The sequence below is a fragment of the Haliotis cracherodii genome, unplaced genomic scaffold (assembly GCF_022045235.1).
Source record: "Haliotis cracherodii isolate W230 unplaced genomic scaffold, xgHalCrac1.p SCAF_7, whole genome shotgun sequence".
NCBI classification, from domain to species: domain Eukaryota; kingdom Metazoa; phylum Mollusca; class Gastropoda; order Lepetellida; family Haliotidae; genus Haliotis; species Haliotis cracherodii.
In genome coordinates, this window is record NW_027266330.1 from 4,117,022 (window position 1) to 4,144,333 (window position 27,312).

General features: G+C 43.9%; 1 protein-coding gene across 3 annotated transcripts in view; it reads left to right on the forward strand.

The window, feature by feature from the left end:
* Positions 1–2,472: 2,472 nt before the first annotated feature.
* The window catches only part of LOC139448234 (myosin-VIIa-like), a 57,178-nt gene continuing 32,338 nt past the window's right edge, over positions 2,473–27,312 (forward strand). For 2 of the 3 annotated variants that reach the window (XM_071229753.1, XM_071229754.1), the window contains exon 1: positions 2,474–3,184. In XM_071229753.1, the coding sequence (XP_071085854.1) occupies positions 3,161–3,184 (24 nt within the window). In that variant the 5' untranslated portion in view covers positions 2,474–3,160. Of the gene's footprint in view, positions 3,185–27,312 lie in introns of all 3 variants that reach the window. The other variant, XM_071229752.1, reaches the window with a different exon arrangement.

Genomic DNA, 27,312 nt, shown 5'->3' on the forward strand with positions numbered 1-27,312 from the left:
CACCACCCTACACTACCCTACACCACCCTACACTACCCTACCCCACGCTACACCACCCTACACTACCCTACCCCACGCTACACCACCCTACACTACCCTCCCCCACGCTACACCACCCTACACTACCCTACCCCACGCTACACCACCCTGCTCCCCCTTACCCCACGCTACTCCACCCTGCTCCACCCTATTCCTTCGTGTTCAGTAGTTGAACATATCCTTTACCTTAACTTCACATAGTCAAACAATGTTTTAACTGAATGTTGGGACAGCGAAACGGGTCAAAATGTAGCGAAACTCGATCTATTATTATTTTGAAAGCAGGATAATTACATTACTAATACGTAATTGAAACTCATCCTGGATTACACAGCGATGCACCAAATGCACAAGTGAACGTGTCAGTGCTGCGTTATAACGTGGAAGTCACGCGTGCCTTCACCCTCACAGCTGCCAGGATCATCAGATCCCGCTAGAGTTACCTCCCATTGAGGGACAATCAGTTGGCGGGGGATCAAAGCACGCGTTAGAGAGAGGTATAGGTTTACATTTGAAGGATAACAGTGTTCTGTTTAATGTGATGTGTCTATCATCAATGACAGCCAGCTTTCTTTGAATGGTAATAGAAGACCATAAACCCAATAATTGCGTCAAGTTTGTTATAAAGCCGGTATATCGTGTTTGTGTTTCGTATAACTGTCAGTGACGTGTTCTTCTCATTTCTATCACAGAGTCGGGTGTTGGGCGTTAGACATAATATAGCTGCCATTGTGTGCGCGCGCGCGCGCGCGTGTGTGTGTGTGTGTGTGTGTGTGTGTGTGTGTGTGTGTGTGTGTGTGTGTGTGCTAGTGCGTGTGTGTGTGCGCGTTTGCGTGTGTGCTTGTGCGTGTGTGAGTGTGCGTGTGTGTGTGTGTGTGTGTGCGTGTGCGTGTGCTTGTGCGTGTGTGTGTGCGCGTTTGCGTGTGTGTGCGTGTGTGTGTGTGTGTGTGTGTGCGTGTGCGTGTGCATGTGTGCTTGTGCGTGTGTGTGTGTGTGCGTGTGCGTGTGCATGTGTGCTTGTGCGTGTGTGCGTGTGCGTGTGCGTGTGCGTGTGTGTGTAAAGGGGTTGGGGTGAGGGTTGTTGTTGTTGTTGGTAGTTGGTAGGGTAGGGTAGTGTAAGAGCTGATTTCATGGTTGAGAGTACCATTGGGATATGATTATGTCGGGAGTGCCTGTGTGCCTGTGAGCCTGTGTGCCTGTGTGAGTTTGGCTGTGGTAGTGGCTGTGGTTCGTGCTGGGGTCCAACATAGGCGAGGAGCAAGTGTAGAGTGATTGGGTGCGTTTGTGTGTTTGCGTGTGTTTGCGTGTGCGTGCGCATGTGCTGCCTGAGCGCGTGTGAGTGTGTGTGCGCGTTTGCTCATACAGGGGTGATTCCTAGGTGCGGGCACAATAGTGCGTGTGTGTGTGTGTGTGTGGGGGGGGGGGGGGGGGGGGGGGGGTGTTTGTGCGTGCTTGCGTGTGCGTGCGTACGTGTATGTGTGTGTGTGTTTGTGTGTGCGTGCGTGCTTGCATGCATGTGCGTGCGTGTGTGTATGCGTGTGTGCGTGTATGTGTGTATGTGTGTGGACGGGAAGGGTATTAATGGATGAGTTTCCAAGCGTGAGGTGTGAACTACGTCTGTGTCAAATATTCGTCGGATTTGCAGCAATACCTTATCTCAGACATAGCTCCTGTGCACGTTGCAATCTGTTACAAGTTGTGGACATTCAGACAAGAGATATCCAAACACATCAACTGAAGCGCCATTAAAATCGTCATAACTGTAGCTTCAACGTTCACACAGAAAACACAATACAACAGGCGTTGACTTGATTGTATGTAGATGATGTAACACGCTTGTCGTGACGACTGGCGACACGTGGACAATGCAGCTACGTCAGGAGTCATCATCAGTTCTATTTGATTACCTCAGAGACCATATCTGAATTACAGGGAATTTGTACAGGGAACACAATGACCAACCCATACCTTGGAACTGTGAACATCTACCTTCACGTCGAGATATTTCATGAATCAAACTGATAAAAAATAAATCGGGATGTAGGATCACGACACAAAACAACGAAACCTCATTCAACAACTCTGTGATAAAATAGCCGCATTTGACCCATGCGCAGCAATGTCGCAAATTAAGCGATCGGGTTACCGACCCACCCGTGTTGAGCCCCAAGAGTCGATCTCAGATCCGAACAGTACACAGCAGATAACTTACACAGTAAAACTGTATGCCCTGGCGGTTGAAGCGAGAGTAAAATTTGAAGTAAAAATAAAAGACGACTTAATGTGCTATTGCAAACGGGGCCAACATTATCCAAGTGACGCGCCTTCCTCTTTATTGGGCCCGCCGTGTGAACCCGCCCGTTCCGTAACGTCACGGTCGAGTTCAGTCTATTATTTATGACCTCTCTATATCGTCACACCAAGAGTGTAATAGCGGGGTAGTTGGGTCGAACTGGTCTCCAGTCTTGCTTAGCGTTAACCCCTACTCTACCGTCGCTACTGTACCCTACACCCGTATTGTCGGAGCCCACCCGTCTCATTGCAAGTCTGTGAAAGACGAGGCTTGGATTACCAGTGTTGTGCTTGATACGAACATGTCTATTTGCACTGGAGACACGTATGGTGTGTGTTCAGCAGAATGGTCTAATGAGAACTTAGTATAAATACCTACCGACGTCTTGTCCTGCTTTCACATGCAGGATGGGAGGATTATTCATAACTTAATAACTTCCTGAGCGTGACAACTGTCTATAGGATACTCCGACCTTTTCGAACAGGTAAACACGCTAGACATATTTCACCTCATGGTATTCGGATGCGGTCTTGCATAAATGAGAGTGCATACAAATACAACAGTGCAACATGTAGAGAACGAGACCAGTCAAGCGGATTATTCTGAGCCGGAGATAATCTGTGTAGTCGTGGTATGCAGTAATAACAGGGTGGTAGGACCGAGCTGTCGACTCACACGGACAACATCTAGGCACTGGTAGCTTGTCGATTTCACCTGGAGATTTACCTGGCGGCACACTTCCAACGGCATACCTGTCTGTTGACAGATGTTATTGTGGCACTGTAATAAGCTGTGACATTTATGGAATAATCTAGTTACACCAACACCATGGCTAAATCATCGGCCGGCAGGGTAAGTAGTCATGTTGTGTGTGTCATGTATATTTCAGTGCATATGTCATGTATATTTCAGTGTATATGCCACGTGTATTTCAGTGTATATGTCATGTATATTTCAGTGTATATGCCACGTGTATTTCAGTGTTTATATCATGTGTATTTCAGTGCATATGTCATGTATATTTCAGCGCATATGTCATGTATATTTCAGTCCATATGTCATGTGTATTTCAGCGTATATGCCATGTGTATTTCAGTGTATGTGTCATGTGTTTTTCACTGGAGCTTGTAACGCAAATATTAGTAGCAAAATATATGTCTACTTCCAGGGTCATCGTATTCTTTCATATTGTGCTGACACCGATAGTGACCATATGTCTTGCTGCTAATATTTGCGTTACAAGCCACAGTGATGTGCATCATGTACTTAGCATGTATATTTCATAGATATATGCATCAACGGTGTGGTTAATAATTCTAAATAATGTAAAGAACATGGCGGCTATGCTTTAAGTTTCAGATTTTAGCGATCGTTATCTATACATCTAACTTGGTATATAATCGTTGTTTCTTGTGCGACCGTAAAGAGCAGTGTTACAAATGACGGAACATCACGTCCCCGTCGTTAATGATGAGAATGTACATGGCTTTGAAGGTTCATCGAATATGATGATGATTATGATGATAACACGTCTTCTACTAGTTGAGAACTGTTGTATACGTTATTCCTCAAACACTAAAAGCATCGACCAATCATTTCGGGTGCGACAGTAATGGGATTTTTTTCATTTTATGTAGATATACATAGAAAACTCATCACGTATCATTTCACGAAATCTGATAACGACGCGCGTGTCTACTGTCGGCCCTTGTCAGCTGAGGTGGTCCTACCTGAGAACAGGTGCTCTGTGCTTTCCCCTACTCCTGGGGTATGTTTCCCTGGAGCTTTCTCATATCACATATGTGATCCATACAGTCTATATGTGACAGCGAGCACACATACATATGTGATCCATACTGTCTATATGTGACAACGAGCACACATACAGATGTGATCCATACTGTCTATATGTGATAGCGAGCACACATACAGATGTGATACATACTGTCTATATGTGATAGCGAGCACACATACATATGTGATCCATACTGTCTATATGTGACAGCGAGCACACATACATATGTGATCCATACTGTCTATATGTGACAACGAGCACACATACATATGTGATCCATACTGTCTATATGTGACAGCGAGCACACATACAGATGTGATCCATACTGTCTATATGTGACAACGAGCACACATACATATGTGATCCATACTGTCTATATGTGACAACGAGCACACATACAGATGTGATCCATACTGTCTATATGTGATAGCGAGCACACATACAGATGTGATACATACTGTCTATATGTGATAGCGAGCACACACACATATGGGATCCATGATGTCTATATGTTACACTTGGAGAGTTTAACTGTAACACTATAAATCAAGGCCTATTGTCTCTGCTATGTTAACGCACTGGGATTGCTGATCGATTGTCTACAAAATCGATTTGTATTGATCCGTCTCCCACTTATGAATACCACACTCACCCTGTCGAATCCACCATCTCCATAGTCCACGATACACACACGTGACGAAATACGGTAAACATTTCACTCTCTCAATCTTGACAAGGCTTTGAACAAGTACAGTACGCCAAACACAATCAAACTTAATCTCCACTTGAATCACTGCAAGCTATATTCTATACACAGCTAACCAGCCGTGCACACTTCACACAATCTGGCGTTCTCTCGTGATCAACCGATACAATTAGAACAAATTGTTCTGATCTGACGAGATTTCGCGTTAAGACGATTACGAAATTTGTGTTTTCAATAGAATGTATTGCTTATATTATTCATTTCTATTTCCTGTGTACAATTACGGAATTGTTTTGTTCATTTTGAAGCTACTAAAGAATAATTAAATTTAGAATAGAAAGTAATTTTATCCGCTTAGCTTTATTCATGACACCATCTTGAGGGAGCAGGTGCGTGATCCGTTATGTCCGCACAGAACAAAGTACTCCCCCCCCCCGCCCCCACCCCCACCCCCGTCCCCACCCCCACCTGATCATGAACTAGAAATAAAGAGACCAGCGAGACCGCCTCATCTGTTTCATATTGACATCTATGCATAAAGATTCAGAGTGACAAAACACTCTCCACAAGACTGTTTGACAAGAGGGATGACTTTAACTTTCCAATAGTCAACTTTCCCTTCATGTTGGGTTATTCCTGCAGCTCCAGCCTTTGGTGCTTACATTTCACAACTTTGAGGTACATTCGAACATGCTCTTTCTACCCAGATTTCAAAGAGCGTCATACGTTTGATGGGGGTTACAAATTCAAGGCCTCAGTAAATATGCTTTATGGTAGACATGTGAACGGCATCTTCAATTTAGGCACGTCAGTGGTCAAAATTATGTCCAATGCAAATACCTAATTTGACTTGTACCACGTGTTCCCGTGTTTCTTCAGGTGAATACTTGACTTGCCCTTTCATGTGTTTGTGTCGGGGCTCACCGTTTGGGCTGGATACGCTCACCTTTTCCCGAACACTAATTGATAGTCATTCATAAACACATGCTTATGATACCATCGGAAGCGCACAACGGACTCTGATTTTATCAATGATTTCGTAGAATTATAGAAATGGTGTTGTCGCTTTTACTTTCTTGATTTAGAAGGCAATGGAGTTATTTCCCCTTCTTACCCATAATGCACCTTGTCGTGGATGACTGTGACTCTCTAATACCAAGGCACTTCAATTCACTGTAATCCGACATAACGGTGTTCATGCTCGGTACATTTATTTTTATGCTGAATGGTCTCAGGAATCATGGCAGCACACGGTAAATGAGATTACTATATTGTGGGTTTGACTCCAGACGCTGTGGTGCGTGGCCATTATAGATTTGGTAGTATTTACACGCTCTGTCATCACGAAGCATTAAACATGAACAGTTTTGTTAAAGAAATCAATGTTCATAAGTACACACTAATATTTTTACATTTTATCATCATGTATCGGTTATATTATTTTCGGCGATGTTATTGCGAACAGTAAAACAAACGAAAATAATCATGCTGCACAATCGATGGAGACGTTTTGATCTGTACCGTCTCTGGGCTTTAGTTAGTGAGACAGACATGTACCAGTCAATGTAAACATACATGTTTTTTTTAAAAAAAGGAGACATGGCAAACATATGTATTGTGCCCTCATCAAATACTGTTTCAGGAACTTTAACATGTCCAGTGACTGATTGTTTCAGTGACAAATTATTTTAAAGACTTTGTTTTGTGAATACATAATATTTTCCAAAACTTCTATAATATTTGAGGAATTGGGGTAAACAAAAAAGTCATGATTGGGGTATTAAATAATACATAAGTTAGCAGACAAACAAAGTGTGTTTTAACAAAGATAGTCCTTTAACACACCAGCCTCGTGCGTGAATCCCAGACTGTCGACCCAGCTGGAGCTAAGTCTGTGGAGGGGCGGTCGGGTAGCCTAGTGGTTAAAGCGTTCGCTCGTCACGCCGAAGATCCGGGTTCGATTCCCGACATGGGTACTATGTGTGAAGCCCATTTCTGGTGTACCCCGCCGTGATGTTGCTGGAATATTGCTAAAAACGGCGTAAAACCATACTCACTCACTCACTCACTCACTAAGTCTGTGGTAGACAGAGTCACTGGTCACACTACACAGACTGTATTACACATGCTGTATCTCCAGGGTAGCTGACGTTGCCATGCTTGGCTGAACGATGGCATACAACACAGCCTGGCATGTGAATTGACATGACGACCTTGCTTCAAGATTCGTTAACAGGGATGAAGTTGTAAGGCCATAGGTCAGAGGGTCTCACCACTGTCTTATTTTGTTCTGTGAGACCTCAATTAAGAGGTCTTACCGGTGGTATGTTTCGGTTGGTTGTAAATCCTCAGTTCCGAGGCTTTGGCCACTAATCTATGTTACTGTATTGTATGACCTCAGTTCAGAGGGTCTGACCACTGATTTTATAGCGTTGGATTGTAAGACCTCAGTTCTGAGGCTCTGGCCACTGATATATGTTGCTGGGTTGTATGACCTCAGTTCAGACGGTCTGACCACTGATTTATAGCGTTGGATTGTAAGACCTCAGTTCAGAGGGTTTGACCACTGAATTATTGTGCTGAATTTTAAGACCTCATTTCAAAGCGTCTGACCACTGACTTACGTTGTTGGATTGTAAGCCCTAAAATCAAAGGGTCTGAGCAGTTCACAAGTATGCGTAGGTTGACCGACGTTTCAGATAGATGGATAGAAAAATGAGTTCTTAAATATGTAAAAAGTAAAATTAATATTTTTATATATTTTTTATTTACGTGATTGTGTAACGCCGGAAAACAGTTGTCTTGTGTTTTGGCCAGGAGGATGGTCTGTTCCCGAACCCCGTTCAAGAAATCATGTTTGACGTAATATCGCCTTGACACACATCTACGGAAGTGCTAGCACTGCAAGATAGATCCTTTCACTGGCATATTGTCCACGGAGGCGTCGTATATCAATGCTTAACGATTGGTTCTACAACACTAGGCCGTGTACCTTTTGCATGCAATCTCAGTCACCCATTCATTCGGGATCAATGCATTTGTTACACATACTGGAGTCTCACTTGGACGACGCACAACACAACCCAGGGGGTAGTGACATAGTTACTTATCTGACCTTAGTGTTGCTACAGCCTATAGAATAGTTATATTTACATTACACCTGACATGGCTTTGCGTGTTGCCGTATTACTCCATTTTTAATAGTCGATTTGTGCCACACGAACCAAATTGTTTCAAGTTTTTATATAGTAGTTTCCGTTATAATACCACCCCCACAGTAGCACTCTACTTTGAGGGCGAAGTCCTGAAACGCAAACAGGCAACTCCTGAACAGGACTAGCATGAACGTGGCTTCAGACCAACAGCAGACATTCTGAAACCCATGTGCTGGCTGTTAGTATGTAGGCCTGTTCCATCCTCTACATGACCGGTGACACATGTCATGGACATAGCAGGTGCATATCAGGGCATTGCAGTAGACACAATACCGGAAAACATGGAACACGGGTTCGTATCACGTATACATTTGTATGTCACAGACTGGCATATCCATACCAGAGTGTACATCTATTCATGACGTATACTGGCATATCCATACCAGAGTGTACAACAATTCATGACGTATACTGGCATATCCATACCAGAGTGTACAACAATTCATGACGTATACTGGCATATCCATATCAGAGTGTACATCTATTCATGACGTATACTGGCAAATCCATATCAGAGTGTACAACAATTCATGACGTATACTGGCATATCCATATCAGAGTGTGCATCTATTCATGACGTATACTGGCATATCCATATCAGAGTGTACAACAATTCATGACATATACTGGCATATCCATATCAGAGTGTACATCTATTCATGACGTATACTGGTATATCCATATCAGAGTGTGCATCTATTCATGACGTATACTGGCATATCCATATCAGAGTGTGCATCTATTCATGACGTATACTGGCATATCCATATCAGAGTGTACATCTATTCATGACGTATACTGGCATATCCATATCAGAGTGTGCATCTATTCATGACGTATACTGGCATATCCATATCAGAGTGTGCATCTATTCATGACGTATACTGGCATATCCATATCAGAGTGTGCATCTATTCATGACGTATACTGGCATATCCAAACATGTAGGTACTATTTATATATCACATACTGGCATATCTAAACGTAGATATTGTGCATGTAGATATTATTTATATATCACATACTGGCATATCCAAACATGTAGATATTATCTATATATCATATACTGGCATATCCAAACATGTAGATATTATCTATATATCACATACTATAAATAATATCTACATGTTTGGATATGCCAGTATGGGATATATTTAAAATATCTATATTATTTATATATCACATACTAGCATATCCAAACATTTGAATACTGTGCATGTAGATATTATTTACATATCACATACTGGCATATCACAACAGCTGGATATCATTTATATATCACATACTGGCATATCCAAACATGTAGATACCGTTCATATATCACACACTGCCAACTGTTTACTGTAGGTTTCATTCACTTCACTGCTTCAGTGGCAGAGCTCAGAGTGGCGTCCTACTTGTGTAGACTACAGTCTACCTTGATATGTAATCTAGCAGCGGGAGGGCCACTTCACGGGCGACTGTTTCACATAAAAGTGTATTTAGGTATCACACTACACATGGAGATATATATGTCGCATTAAAGCTGGTAGCAGTTGCTTTTAGCTTAACTTAAACAGTTGATTCTCACTCCACAGTACTTACATGTCGGTAATGGAAATTGTTGTCTCTATCAAGTCTAGGTTAAACAGAAAAAGATCTGGGCTTCAGGCGTTTGGATTTGTGTTTGGTTTCTTGGGGTTCAGCGTTGTGGATGTAGAGTGTGGTATCTTGTGTTGTTTGGTGTTTTGGTGTGGATGTAGATTGTTTTGTGTGTTGTTTTCTGTGGTGTTGTGGGTTTGCTCTTTGTGAGCCTTGATATTGTTTAAGAGTTAATGACGGATGATTGAGAATTGTTCCTGACATGTTTGTGTGATACATGCGGTGTACGCTCTTAGGGTTGGATGTGGGGTTTTTGGATGAATATTAAGATATTTGATGACTGGTCAGAGGGGATACCAGTCTAGCCAAGGAGAAGGGTGTCTGATGTCTGGACAGACGGGATACCAGTCTAGCCAAGGAGAAGGGTATCTGATGACTGAACAGACGAGATACCAGTCTAGCCAAGGAGAAGGGTATCTGATGACTGGACAGACGGGATACCAGTCTAGCCAAGGAGAAGGGTATCTGATGACTGGACAGACGGGATACCAGTCTAGCCAGGGAGAAGGGTATCTGATGACTGAACAGACGAGATACCAGTCTAGCCAAGGAGATGGGTATCTGATGACTGGACAGACGGGATACCAGTCTAGCCAAGGACAGGGATATCTGATGACTAGACAGACGAGATACCCGTCCAGGCAGGAAAGAAGGTATCTGATGACGGCACAGATAACATGAGTTGTTTCAGACTGATCCGAAGCCATATTCGACAAGGCTTACCTCTCCGCGGCGGAGGGGCGTGAATTTTACCCGTGAGAAACCTGTGCTTGCCTCGGTAGATAAGTCTGTCTTATCGTTGAGCCGGATTGCTATTTCAGAACGCCCCTCATAGATGTATTTAGTCTGTCTTTCTTGCTAAATGTTGCGTGTCTGAATTGTGTCTATAACACTTTTAGGTGTTTGCATCAAGATTTTCCATCTCTGTGCGTCGGTGGGGTACGATAACCCCAACCAGCTAGACATGGCTAAAGAAGGCTTACACCGAGTCTATCATAGTCCTTCACATGTGATTTTCTTTACACAATCCCTTGTACATAATGCATATGGCTGCTTGTGTCAATTAACGCGCATACTGTGTTACATTGATACCGTTCCTGCAGTAATACTCTCACATGCTTGGATTTTAACGTGTAGCATTGTATATGGAACTTAGATGGGTACAGGTGCATTGTGTTTAAGTGAATATATTAAAACGATATACATTTATGTTATTTATGGTGGTATTTGATATTGTTGAAATAATTTTTATTAAACGCTAGACTGAAATGAATTCTATGAATCCAGACACTTACATTTGAAAACTATTCTGTTGTCACGTGACCATCATGACAAGTATAAATTTCAAACATTAACGCATGAAGAGGCACGTTATATCAAAGCATGGCGGAACGCACCCCACCCTGTCATGCATCTAGTGTAACACACAGGGACAGCAGAAGGCCATACGCCCTACCCACCACCCGTCGACACCATGTTAGAACAGGGAAATCTACATGTGTATAGATCGGCACACGCCCATCACTGTCACACTGCTTCCCCACCATGGCCAGACATTACCGTGAGTGAGTGAGTGAGTGAGTGAGTGAGTGAGCAATTTCCCGGTAACACTCCACAGTAATATCACGGCGCGGGACACCAAAATGGTCTTCATCGTTCATTAAAGCAAGTACATACTTAAATACTAAGCTTAAAAATACTGCCAAGAATTATATGATATTTGTCATGAGACACTAGGCCCGGTTTCCTGCAGTCAGTGTACACAGAGCTCACTCCAACACACACAGAATGTCACACAATATATTATTCAGGTCAGGTGAACTAGAGGTCACGTGTTACATCACAAACCACCACACAAGTGCAGAACTGATGCTCCACCTGAACGAACGGGTGTAACTCGATATAAACACCCGCCAGGTAATGTACCAGTTCTGGTTCAGGGACGTTGTGACCGGGGCAGGAGGCGGTGGCGGGGAGGGGGAGGGGGGTCAGGGTGTATACAATGGAGGGTGGGGTGGGTGTTGACTCCAGCACAGTGAAGCAATGCGATCTTTGATTGTTCTTTAAATGACCTTGGTATTCCGGTTTTGTGAATATCGCATGTCTTATTAACAGGAAATGTCGTGACGGAGACATTAGCATAAGAGTATTTACGTGTTGGTAACATTTAAATGGTTTTTATTACTGATTCAGCTTAACGTCTATTTTGTGGTCACACATTTAGATGGGCGTTTTCTGTTATACGTTTCCCTTATCTGTTGCGACAATGGTAAAGTCAGCCAGCAATCCAGAAACTACATCATTCAGCACACACGCAGAGACGAGGTCGCAGTGACAACTGTACTGTACTTGGAGACTCGGATTAGAATAGGTCGCCAGCATTATATTGCTTGTCGGAAGACACGACACACGTGGCCTCGATGTCTTGATTGTTGCGTGTCATCGTACCTCGACGTGTATGTTTTGCTCATGACATCAGTCATTGGTTTGTCTCGTCCATATACGGTATGTTCACGTCTCTGCGATTAAGCTGGAATATGTCTCGTCATCAGCAGACTTGAATCTCTGTCTCGGACTGTTTCCCTGTTTTGTAAAACACGCTCTCAACAAACTGTATTTCAATTATCATATTATATTTTCTTATGATTAAGCTTTTTTTAGGTATTCTAAAATGCGTCGAAGGTTACAATCAAATACTACATTCAAAGAATATATATATGTGTTAGGGGCGATGGTTAAGCCGATTGTTCAAGCATGTGCTGAGAGTGCCGAAAACCTGGGTTCGATTATATATCCCTGTCTACAGCAACATATGCTTGCCGTAAAAGGCGACTATGATTATCGTAAGAAGCGCCTAATGGGATCGGATGGTCAGGCTCGCTGACTTGGTTGATGCATGTCATCGTATCCCAATTGTGTGGACCGATGCTCATGTTGTCAGTCCCTGGAATGTCCGTTGACTCGATTATTTAAAGATAGCCGTCATATTGTTGGAATATTTCTGAGTACGGCGTTAAACAACAAAACACAGTCTGACGAACCAGCCCATTACGGACAAGCCCAGGTATTTAAGTGTTGGTGTACGACGATATTCATCCACATCCGCTCAAGGCTTTCTGTCCTCCGGGTACCATGCGTGTATTTCTGTATAACAGTAAGAAAAGAAAAACACCTCTATATATTATGTGTTCACATTTCGTAAGTTGATAGATGGCGACATTGCTAACAGGTGACCATCCATCTCACAGTTGTCTAGCGGTTGGTCTTCCCAGCCTGCCGGAATGTGTTATCTGCTGGTGGATCTGGTGTAAACGTGTACCCCGATTGCTGAACTTAATTCTCAGTCTAATTGTTGCTGATTTCGCGTGTGTAATTCATAAGTTTGAATAAGATTCATGCTGACCTAGCATTAGAAGTTACAATACCCATCTGTGACAGGGAACCCACCCTGAAGGCGTCAACTACAGTAAACTACGGTTATAACGAACACGCTTATAACGAACTTACTTTTTGGTCCCGACAATTTGCTGTAGTTATGCTGTATATATGTTTATAACGAACTACGGTTATAACGAACTAAAATTAGTAGTCCCTTTGAGTTCGTTATAACCATAGTTTACTGTACATGATCTATGGTAGCTCTCAATGACCCACCCGCCACTCCTGTATCTCTTTGCGTGAATTGTCGGTCGTTGAGCACTGAACCAACAAGGTGTTTCATTCATGTTACACCATGTAACAACCCGGCTTAATGTATGAATACAAGACTTATTCCTAGCTGCACCCACTCGCGGCAACATAATGCGGTCTTTATTGAGTACGTCAAAACGATCGCTATTACGTTATGATAATAACCTCATGCTCAAGCAGCCATGTTTACCCCCGTGTCAATGAAAGTGGGTTTGTTGTTACCACGGACCTATATACAAGTCCGTGTTGTTACCAAGCCGATGAAGTGTTGCTATCAGTGATACATTACCTTTCATATAAACTGATTGCAGTACTGTATGAAATTTAATCTAAACTGATTTGAAGTTTCATATGCGTACCTTGACGTGACCAGGCAGTCAAACTTGCAATGACAACCAGGAACGTTTAGGAAGGTCCCCCCCCCCCCCCCTCCCCTTATACTTATTCTTATTATCGATTAGCTAGTGATGGAAATAAGCTTCTCAAAACGCGGGTTTATGTAAATCTGGCAAGTGAAGTCAATGCCAGCATCAAGGAGCCGTCTCGTCTCAGGATTCAACAATTGCGCGGCAAATTCAACTGACATGACTGACACAGCTACCCACAGGGCGCGACGCCCCCTGCCCGGTGATTGATTTGAGACGTCCCCCATGCACGGTGGCAGTCAGGATGCTGGCATAAGCTATTTATCATGTGCACTAGCTTTGAGAATTGGCGTGTCGAGTTGGATTGTTGGGAGATCACGGAATGATTCTCGTAAAAAGTGACAAACGAGATTTGTTAAGTATTTGGTTTACAGATCCACCGTTTCCCAAATTCATAAGTTCGGACAAGCAATTGAATGTTTCCGAAAATATGTCTTTTTCCCCGCCACAGGGAGAAAAAGCTGACTTTACCTACAAGATGAGTTCTGTAAAAACTCTTTCGTTTCATTCCCAAGACCACCGGACACTTTGGTTTGGATAAAACAAATTGAAAAGAAAATTGATTCACCTTCATTGTAAGTGTACGTTCATGTCTGATGACGGTCCCCGTGGAGTTGATTTAATTGTGCTCTCAATGTATTGCCCTCTTGTGCTTGATTGCTTTCATCATCCCTGCATGAATGTGCAGAGCCCAGGTGGATGTAGTCGGTATTGTATGTTGCTTGACGTAACGACAACGAGACCGTCATCAGCGAGACACATCGACAATCCCGGCAGGTGGAAATATGTTCCCGGTAATCTATCATGTATCGAGGTGGTCGGCCTCGGTATTTGTCGTGGTATTTATGACACTACACGGTATTATCATGATTCCGTCTGTCAACAAACTACACATCTACCACCTGCATCGCATCGGGCCATCTTCAACATGCCTTCAAGGCACCGCCATCTTATTTTCACCTGCTATAATGTATCTAACCGTGCTATTGACAATACAAAGCATTTCACCTTTACCGTGCAGTGCTACACTTCACCCTACTCACACACCACATGTCATGCACACACCCCATGTCATGCACACAACACATGTCATGCACACACCCCATGCCATGCACACACCCCATGTCATGCACACACCCCATGTCATGCACACACCACATGTCATGCACACATCCCATGTCATGCACACAACACATGTCATGTACACACCACATGCCATGCACACACCCCATGTCATGCACACACCCCATGTCATGTACACAACACATGACATGCACACATCCCATGTCATGCACACACCACATGTCATGCACACACCCCATGTCATGCACACACCACATGCCATGCACACATCCCATGTCATGCACACAACACATATCATGTACACACCCCATGCCATGCACACACCCCATGTCATGCACACACCACATGTCATGTACACACCCCATGTCATGCACACAACACATGTCATGTACACACCCCATGCCATGCACACACCACATGCCATGCACACACCACATGTCATGCACACAACACATGTCATGTACACACCCCATGTCATGTACACACCCCATGTCATGCACACAACACATGTCATGCACACACCCCATGTCATGCACACACCCCATGCCATGCACACACCACATGCCATGCACACACCACATGTCATGCACACACCCCATGTCATGTACACACCCCATGTCATGCACACACCCCATGTCATGTACATACCCCATGTCATGCACACAACACATGTCATGCACACACCACATGTCATGCACACACCCCATGTCATGCACACAACACATGTCATGCACACAACACATGTCATGCACACACCCCATGTCATGCACACACCCCATGTCATGTACACACCACATGTCATGTACACACCACATGTCATGTACACACCACATGTCATGTACACACCACATGTCATGTACACACCACATGTCATGTACACACCACATGTCATGTACACACCCCATGTCATGTACACCCCCCATGTCATGTACACACCACATGTCATGTACACACCACATGTCATGCACACACCCCATGTCATGTACACACCCCATGTCATGTACACACCCCATGTCATGCACACACCACATGCCATGCACACACCACATGTCATGTACAAAACACAGATATAGTCTGCTGTTGTCACTGAGAGAGAGAATTATTTGATACCATGGGTCGTCATGTTGGCTGAATTGTTGACAGCGGGACCTGCCATCGGCGTTTCCATGATCAAGATGTAGCCCTCTACAGACCCCTACAGAAACACGTAACTGAAATTACCGAAAGTTGCATAACTACTTTCACTACAACTGCAGTCGTGTGGCTGTGTACCAATACCTGGCTCTCTACCTGCGTGGGCCTTGTATCATGTCAGTGGTGGCTTGTTGTGGATGTTGTAGCCTCTGGGTGATGTGGAGGCAAGGATTCTCCAGTCGAATAAGGCTCAGTTCGCTATGTAGAGATGCATCGCGTCGGCGCGTCACAAACCTATGATTGTGGGTTCGAATCCAAGATTCAGCCTAATAATGCTTGTAGCATCACTTTGGGCTTTCTTTCAAAATCAAACTGACACGTCTTGGTACACCTTAGCCCTGCTGAGAACGGCCTTCACTCACCCACACATACTCTGACCGATAACGCGAGTTGTGTTTGAATTACAGCAACAGCAACCGACGTAAATGTAGCTATGCCCTGACGTAGTACAGCTGTAAATAAATAACCCTCATACAGGCCCATACCTGACGGCTGAAACATGTGCGCTGGGGTCCCAATATCTCAGTGTTGGAGGGATGATACTTAGTGTTTCGAATTAGAGAGTCTCGCCAGAGCAGTAGATCAATCTCGATTCAAGCTGTTCCACGTGTGAACACCCTGACGACAAGCAGGCTATGATGTCCCCACAGTCTACTGGTAATGTAGCTACCGGGGTCATCAAACAGACATAGCTGTCACAAGTCAGACCGTCATGTCACGTCTCCCCGATACTAGCATACACCCCTACTGGCCGAATACATTCCACCTACACAATGAACAGACAGCTAAAATGTCCATATCTGATAAACGCCACGTTATAATATGGGGCACCATTTGGAAGGAAACTAACACACAATTGGAGTTGGTTTTCTCTTACTACATTATTTGTTGTAGGAAATAGTTTCAAATAGCTCATACGTCTTACAGTACTGGGGAGTGTTCACTTTGACCCGCACACCGTAGAGTAGTGGTGGAAGGTGGGGGTTGAGGTTGGGGTTTGGAGGAGGTTCACTGAACCACCCACCGTACAGTACTGGTGGAGGGTGGGGGTTGAGGTTGGGGGGTGGGTTAGGTTCACTGAACCACCCACCGTACAGAACTGATGGAGGGTGGGGGTTGAGGTTGGGGGTTGGGTTAGGTTCACTGAACCACCCACCGTACAGAACTGGTGGAGCGTGGGGGGTCGGGGTGGTCTCTCTGAACCACCCACCGCACAGAGCTGGGCAGGGAGGTCACAGTGCCCCAACACATGGTGTGATAACCCAGGTCAGTCAGTGTTCACAGGGTCTCGTACTCTACTTGATTTATGCCGCCTTCATATCAATCGTTCCTTGTTCCTGGTGGTGTTCCAAGTAACTGTATAATACATGTAGGAACAATGCAATTGTACAATGATGTCTTCATGAACCAGAAATACAGGTTCATAAACGTTATACACATCATATACGTAGGATTGCTAGGACCATTAAATCAAGGCACGATCCATTCATGATAGATCTCTAGTTTTAAACTGATACTGTTTAGACCCGTGAAGATCCGGGGTAGAGAATAGGTCTTAAGCAACCCATGATTGCCGTAAAAGGCGAATATGCTTGTCGTAAGAGGCGACTAACGGGATCGGGTGGGCAGGCTCGCTGACTTGGTTGATGCATATCATCGTATCCCAATTGCGTAGATCTATGCTCATGATGTCAATCATTGGATTGTCTGTTCCAGACTCGATTATTAACAGACCTTCATATAGCTGGAATATTGCTGAGTGCGGTGTTAAACAACAAACAAAACAAAATGTCGCTGTTATGTGAATTACTTGAACATGCGCCAAGCAGATTGCGGAACACAGCTATGGTGTTGGTATCATGCCGGGTCACAGAGCTGTTTATATTTGTGATAATTCATTGCTCATGTCATAAATGTCAATGACAGATTCCCAGGTTGGCTTACAACTGTCAAGTCCGTAATGCTATAATACACTTACTGAGCTTTAACCCTAAGCTGGTATGTCATGGAGTCTTGGTTTTAACGCCGCCTTCAACAGTACACTAGTTACATCTTTACGTCCTGCGGCTTAAGGCAAAAAATATAAAACGTCAAAGCCACACAATAACAAATCTCTATTATCTGACGAAAGATATTCAAGTTGGCGTAAAAGGCAAAATAGCGGTGAAAATTATATAAATGGATCACAGAAAATCCGTGATGACACCGATTGTTGGCGAAAAGGGTAAGTCCAGCCCCACATGTGGCACCAACGAAAGAAAGCCCAAAGTGGCACCGATAGGAGGCAGATGCATCCTGCTGTAAAACAAATGAGCAAGAACATTTAATGATGCTGACACACCACCGATCTTCTTCGGGGATAATAATTGATTCCCACGAACACTCATCCTGGTACACTTTCAGTACCTGATGCTGTACAGCGGATTGTCGGACCTTGGACCAAGGTGTCCCATGCGTTACTATAGCAACTGTTGGCATAGATGATGTAACTTGTTGTTGGTTAATGTGCATCTCAATACAAAAATAGCGAGCTCACGTTAATCCAGACCCTGTCGTTCCCAGTGCAGACCTAATCATGAGAGCAGAGGTATGTCATGTCGTGTGTCTGAACGTTTTTAACTGTAGTACGCTCTAAACACATTGCTTGGTGATGAGCTGACCAGACGTCCGAGTGCCACGTGTGTACCGAAAGCATCAGTTCTAAGATAAACTATGTCAGGAATCCGGATTAGACAGGTTTTACTTGGTGATAAATGAACATATGTAATTCGGCATCGTAAATTTTGTCCGGTATTAACAGAGATCCGGATTAGGCAGTGTCCCGCGTAGACGGATTATAACCGGAGAAGGTGGCAAATTGTAGTGTGGATGTAATTAACGACATGCCATCAACTGCCACTGTATACAGCTGTAGACACTAAATATGCCTGCCTACAATCAGGGGTACCCAGCGTGAGTCAGCAGCCGAACTCAGGTCATTGAAGGACACGCTTGGTCAGTGCCCATTGTCCATCATAAGTGCTGTATGGTCACTTTTCTATATGCCACACATGCTCTTTGAACATTATTATTCCTTTATGACAAATTCACCCACTCCGCCGAATGTGTGTGTGAGTATACGCGCACAAGGATTTAACAGTTCGTGAACTATTTCTCATTGAAAAAATCGTGGACAATGACTGGGGCACTTTGTTCGTCATCTCTTAGACCCGTGCGACCGCACATCCACCGACATTGACCCGTGTGTCGTATTCGCGCAGTACTGCTATACACATGTACAAATAACACCACTCCTTCCCACGTCGTTGTTGTGCCGTGGTTGTGTAGGACACGTATGTGTTGTGCCCAGGGTCTGAGATAGTTTCTCAGCAGCTCTGTCTGTGAAGATAAAGTATGGAAGGAAACAGGCCATCTGAACTACCACCAGGACTGCGGTGCAAGACAACGTTTGAAACATTATTTGAAACGACATTTTGAAAGATTGGACCTTTTGGTGCATAAGTGTAATGAAAATGTACCTTTGAATATGAAATAGGAATAAATGCAGTTGTTGATTGATGTTATTTGCCCCAATCCAGGTTCTGTTTTCACTGAAGATATACCATGTATATAAACGCTGGTTCATTGTGACCCTCAGCCTCCGACCTCCTCCACGACGTCGTTCTGGTTCATGATCGCGTCACCACTATTCCCGCTTTCATGATTCTATGTTTGTTCCCGCCTTCTTTCACGACAACGCCCCAAATATCACCACACCCAATATTTGCCTTTCACAGATGTATTCACAACAAACCGTCTTTATTTTCATTTTTTCTTCAGCTTGGTTGTTTGTTCCCTTTCCTCTCCAGCAACACAGATCTAGATGATCTACGTCAGCTCCGAGTTCTTGTAGCTATTCTGTCTACACTGGTGTTACTTTAGTCAAACTATTTGCGATCCCGGGGCAGAATACGTCCTGAATGCACATTTACATGCCTTACTGTTCGGATTTTGGGTCAGAATAGGTTCACGGTACCCCACACCTGTCTCCCTGTAGATATTTATGGCAGAAAAGGTCCGCAAAATCCATACTAGTGACTAGAGCTGATCATCAGCTGTTTTGTACCAATCAGTGCTACATTTGGTAGTGATAGACCTGACTTCCGCGACACACTGAGGCTTAACTGACCATAGCATTGTCCTTCAAAACATGTTGTTCCCAAATCCGTATGTCCGCTCCCTGTCTCTCTCACGCCTATTACTTCTGCTTTGTACAAAATGTACTTATATGATATACTTCGACTTTCGTTTGACCCACTACATAATTAAACAACATCAAGATACCAGGGTCTATTCTGACCAATAGTGTTTTGTACACAGGAGATTAATACATACCATATAGCATTATCCGCTCCTGTATTATTTTTCATTGTGGGTTTAACTAGTGGCACGTTTAGGTTTATCTCGTGGCAAGTGGTCCCGTGCACAGCTTGACTCCTGGGAGTCTCTTGGGTTTCGGTCACGCCCCACACACATGTAACACATGTGGCGTCTCCTGTGCAAGTGACTTCGTTCGAAATGTACCTCTGTTCACCAGCAGTGAATGGGTACCCGGTAGGATGAGATGGCAGTGTGGTTGTTAACCTTCTAGCACCTAACAGGAAGCTTGGGTTGTATACTCCCCTGGGAGCTTAGCATGATTCTTCAGTGCACACTGATCCAGTGATCGGGGAAATAATAGCGCTTTTAGCATGCTCCTGAGTGGTGTGGAAATATGCGAAATATAAATAGCCTGTTATTATTATTTACAGATTAAATTAATAAATACAGCAAAGAGGGTTTGGGTGATCCTGGCATGCTCAGGCTGGTTAGGGTCATCATCAGCTCAGGGCCATTGCCCCCTCTACACGCAGCCCACACAGCGAATTGAACTTCTCCAAGCAAGTGCTGCCTAGTGAAACCCAACCAGAAAGGTTTTCAAAGAATGTGAAGACTCCCCAACACTGCAGCCTTCTGCATTACCTAGATTGTCAGAAAGGCTCTATTCCTGGTAGTAAATCCAGGTACTCTCCCGGTGTCAGGGAACAGATTGGGAGGTACCAAACCTAAGGCACCGAGAACAGTGGGGAGCCAGACAATTTGGTACTTGGGATGCAAGCGTGACAATCCGAAAGCGAGGTCCGCATATTTGCAGTGTTTTTCCTGAATCTTGTCAATCACATTGGTGTCAAAAGGGACAGAAAATTCAATAATATAAATGATTTCATTGGATTTATCAAAAAGGACAAGATCATGTTTGTTGCCCTGGATACGTCTGAGGCTGGATACGGGCCTATTCCAAAGGATTTTGTATTTATCATTTTCCATAACGCCATCTATATATTCCGGGTCGTACCATGGGTGGACCTCTGTGTCAAAACCACAAGCATGGCGAAGACGGTAATAAAATGATCGAGCTACACCATCATGTCGCTTAAAATACTGTGTTGGGGCCAAAGCTGGGTATCCGCTGACAATGTGTTGTAAATAATCTACATTTCATATTTACATTTTGATGCAAAATCACAAATTGACGGTTTCGAGTGGGAAGTGTCTGGTCCTGAGCAGCAAACAGAAAGCCTTCTGTTTCACTTTTCAGGCCAGACGACTTTATCCAAGTGAAGGACTCTGCAGGATTGCTGATCTTCTCAACACACTGCACATAAACTCGATGCAGTGGTCGTTCAGATAGCCTCTCCTTCAGTATGGGCCCACTTGAGATGGCACTTCGCTTGTATTATTATTATATACACACACATATACATATACAATAAATGTACAATAAACAATAATAATAATAATAATAATTATTATTATTATTATTATTAATTTGTTTTCCTAACACAACGACCACGTCTTGATGGAATTGGGTAGGCTGTGATATACATTGCATCAGTTGCTCCGAGGTCAACAATTACAACATCGTGACTTGTGAATCTAAATTTAGATTATTCATCTGTTTTTAATTTTCTCTGAATACAGGCCTATCAAGGTTTGAAGTCGAGCATGACCGCGAACACAAGATTCAGCGCATCACTTTCAGTGTGTCAAATAGCTCAGGCCGCATTCATAGATGGAATGTTGTTTCCGCCTCAGTACCCTCCAAGAAAAAAGTGTTGTGTAGACATTTTTATATTTCCCTAATACCCTTATCTCGAAATTTATAGTAAAGTCGTGCACATCGATGTTTCATTTAACATACAGAGGAGGTGGCAGTCTAGATATAGAGTTCACAGTATATATATGATGTGTACCAATATTCTAACAGCTGTTCAAAGCCACCTCAGATGTACATGTTGTCGTGCCTATGTTGACGAATGCTGTGATATGATTTGCAAATGTCGTGAAATAAACCAATGAGTATGTTCAAACTAAATAAATATCATCAACGGACTAAGTTAGGACTTTGCGGATGTCATGACTTTACTGTAACTTAGACTTATATGTAGTCCTGTGTCAGGATTCTGATCTGGGGAACAGGTTTATGAAGAACTTAAACTTTAGCTGTACACATAGCTACACACCGTGTGATAGGCCACTGCACAGAAAGACATCACTTGTATAATTTTGATAAAGTTTGAACCTTAGCGCTACGACTGTCGTAAGTCTATGTTCAGGTATCGGAGCTACGATCACCTTAGCGCTAAGATCGCTTTGTACAACGTCACCCAGGGCCCTGTTCCAGAAAGCGATCTTAACGTTAATTGATCGTAAGCCTCTGTCAAAGTATGGGAGTTACGGCCAACCTAGCACTAAGATCGCTTTGTGGAATACGGCCCAGGATTGCATTGCCAACCACACACAGTGATATGGGATCCCTCTAACCAGGTGTCGGTATGGGCCGGCAGTAGCGTTAAACGTCAATTGCTGAGAATCACAGTCGTGTGGCCGGCTCACAAATGTCCATCATTAAAGCATCGTATCTGCCATGATCCTTTGATAAAATACAGGATTGCGTCGGATCAACGTTTATTGTGTATTTAGAGAAGAAGTACTATGTTTATCCGAATATATATATACCAACACAATACACTGTATGTCTGAACTATCAGCCTGCGTGATTAACACTCAGTCTTCTTTCCATGTTATGGCATGTAGTATCAGCGCGAAACTACATGATAAATAGAGCCTTGGGCTTCTCTTGTAAAATAACAAGAAGTTTATGCCTTCTCTGAAATAGTTGACCCTGCCCCCTCCCCCCCCCCCCCCTTCTCTCTCTCTGTGTCTCTCTCTGTGTCTCTCTGCCTCTCTCTGTCTCTCTCTGTGTGTGTCTCTCCATCTTCCTCTCTCTATTTCTCTCTTCCTCTCTCGTCCTCTCCTTTTGCACTCTCTCTCTGTCTCTCTCTGTGCCCTTTTCTCCTCTCTCATGTATATAAATATATACACGCATATGTGTGAAGGACGTGCCACTGCAACAGCGGAGGTGATTATGTATATATGCATTGCACAGCATGAAGTAGGCTACGTACACATACATGCCCTGTACACAACACTGGGTAGGAATGTGTGTACTTAACACGGGGGCGTGATTAACCTCTTGGACACTTCACGCTGCACGCATTATACATGTGTGGTGTGAGTGTATGTGAATGGTGTATGTGTGCGTGTGTGTGTCTGTGTGAATGTGCTGTGTGTGTATGAGTATGTGGTGTGTGTGTGTTTGGTGCGTGCGTGTGTGTGTGTGCGTGCGTGTGCGTGCGTGCGTGCGTGCGTGCGTGCGTGCGTGCGCGCGCGCGCGCGCGTGTGTGTGTGTGTGTGTGTGTGTGTGTGTGTGTGTGTGTGTGTGTGTGTGTGTGTGTGTGTGTGTGTGTGTGTGAAGACATTTGCACGTCGCCACCACAAAACACCTTCGCACTGCCTACTGTCACAGTATTGCGGAAATTCACAAACATGTACCCAGGAATGCTTCACTACATTCAGATACTATTTTAAGACCTACAAGTCCTGTAAGTCGAGATCTGCTCACCCTTGGCTTCACCCGCTCGTCACGGTGACTGCGTCTGAATACTGGGCGTGATGTAGCTACTCCTTGTCTCATCCCCCTCTCAACACACACTCCCGCGGTAAATCTTTGTCCTCGTGTTAAGGCCGCGTATCCCAAATGTAACCAGAAACATGGCTGAATCTCCCGTCACAAAACAATCCTGACATGAACATTTCACAGAAAGTACACACGTAATAATATTAGATATGTTACTTTAAGCACAGGTCTTTATTAACATTGGCACTTTTCCAGTTCGGCGTTAGGTCAAACCATGACGTTAGGCTATAGAGTGATTTACTGGGTTTCTTAAAGACATTTTTGGGAGTTTCCCCGTTGCTACCGTAGAGGTATATGTAGCGTTGCACGGATCCGTATATGATGGGGTATTAAAGGGCAAGGTTTAGTTTGTGGGTAAAGTATAACAATGTAGGGCTCACACCTAAGAGGCGAGGAGTTAGTTCAGCGGAAACTGCAGAGTGTCGATATCCATAAGGTTTTCATTATTGCCATTGGTGAACTGACCCATCAGAATCAACACCATTATATGTATCAATCCTGAATACGACCGAGGCACTGGAAACAATTACATGAATAAAAAAGAAAAATTGCCGAAAAGAAAATGGACAGACTATTTTATCCCTGTCTAATAAGGCGTACTTGAGCATATTTAAAAGTGTTAAAGAAATATAAACATGCAACATTGCAACCATTTCTTACTTCAAAGTTTTGTGAACATAAAACGTAATTGGTTCTCATGGCAGGACACATTGTTACCATCTGATCTGTACTTCAGTCAACACGGGCTGGTCTTTGCTGTGGAGTTGGTGCTCGTTTGGGGATTAAGTTTGGGTTGAAATGCGAAGGCTAATATCAACAGTTTAAAAACATTATATACACTGATGTACAGTTCAGGCATATGCCACCCCGCTCTAACGTCGCACCGGGTACAGATTCAACCTGTGTGATTCACCGCCTATAATCATCTGTATATGAGCCGAATTCAAAACGTCAGTGAGTCATGACGCATAGTACTGACAGGGTCACTGAGACTGGAATACAACTGACGGGGCGTGAGGAAAGTGGGTTAGAGCATAGTAATGACAAAACATAACTATTTTCACGCCACCATCTTTTGGGCAGGCTGTTTTCTTAGTCAGGCAACCGTACCTACAAATGCCTTGTCAATTTGAGGAAGAATGATGACAGACCTTGATGGACAGACCTGATGGACAGACCTGATGGACAGACCTGATGGACAGACCTGATGGACAGACCTGATGGACAGACCTTGATGAAAAACCTGATGGACAGACATTGACGGACATACCTGATGGACATACCTGATGGACAGGCCTTGATAGAGATACCTTGATGGACAGACCTGATGGACAGACCTGATGGAGAAACCTTAAAGGACAGACCTGATGGACAGACCTGATTGACAGACCTCGTGGACAGCCCTTGATGGACAGACCTGATGGACAGACCTGATTGACAGACCTCATGGACAGCCCTTGATGGACAGACCTGATGGACAGACCTGATTGACAGACCTCATGAACAGCCCTTGATGGACAGACCTGAAAGGACAGACCTCATGGACAGCCCTTGATGGACAAACCTGATGGCCAGACCTGACGGACAGACCTGATGGACAGACCTGATGGACAGACCTGATGGACAGACCTGATGGACAAACCTTAAAGGACAGATCTCATGGACAGCCCTTGATGGACAAACCTGTTGGCTAGACCTGATGGACAGACCTGATGGACAGAACTGATGGACAGACCTGATGGACAGACCTGATGGACAGACCTTGATGAACAGGCCTGATGAACAGACCTAATGGACAGACCTTGATGAAAAACCTGATGGACAGACCTTGATGGACAGACCTTGATGGACAGACCTTGGTAGAGATACCTTGATGGACAGACCTGATGGACAGACCTCATGGACAGACCTCATGGACAGCCCTTGATGGACAGATCTGATGGACAGACCTGATGGACAGCCCTTGATGGACAGACCTCATGGACAGCCCTTGATGGACAAACCTGATGGCCAGACCTGACGGACGGACCTGATGGACAGACCTGACGGACGGACCTGATGGACAGACTTTGATGGACAGATATTGATGAAAAACATTGATGGACAGACCTTGATGGACAGTTCTTGATGGACAGATAATGATGGAGAGACCTTGATGGACAGACCTTGACGGTTCTGTTGTGCTCGGATTCGGTCATCTTTTACTTGAACCTAGATTAGCTGTAGTTTATTTTAAACAGTCCCGAACTTTCGGCCAATACGAACAAAGTAGAAATTAACCCCTTTTGCGTAAACGCTATTGAAACTTTAAGTCGAGCCGTAGTCTGAATATATGAAAAGCCCCGTGCAGGGATTCACATAGACTAGTATAGTTCTCATTCAGAGTTACTCGCAGAATGATTTGTGAACAGAAAATGAACATGAATAGGAACTTGTCACATGATACATTCCCGTGTGTGGCCTTGATGAGTTCACCCCGACACACTGAGGCGCCTTCATGCTAACACTGCTGCCGAATACTGGACTAGCTCAACAGCGTGTTGATGGAAACGCTATCTAGAACGAGATATATGTTGCTAGGTAATCATTGATCAGACCAATGTCATGTTGGGTAAGTCAGTGAGTTTGGTTTAACGCCGCTTTGAAAGGTATTTCAGTTATTTCACCGCTTCTCAGCTTGATGTTGGAAGACAACCCGATTATGATTATATTTCAAAACTGGTTGTGGAACTTTGTAAGAACACAGAAGGAAACGAAAAATGTGTCTGTTATATAGAATATATCACAACTTAGCCCCATCTTACTTTATTGTATTTGACCAAATTCGCTATTTTCCAAACACACATACACCCTCGAGAATTCGGAAAATATCCAAATACCCCTCATAATGTCCCCCATCTACCATCAAGCTGTGGAATGAGCTACCATTCAATGAAAGAACCAGAACTCCACATTGTAAGACACTTATAAGTCACAATCAGCCCAAGGCCCAATCGTACTTCTCCTTTGAACATAGACAATATAATGTTATACATACTGAGCTAAGACACAAGGGTAGGCAGTGGAATTATGATTTACGTAGACAGGGAATTAAAGACGCAGCAGAATGATTATGTGGTGGTAAATATGTACATGCATATCATTGTTTCTGTGAATGCGACTTGGTTCAGGA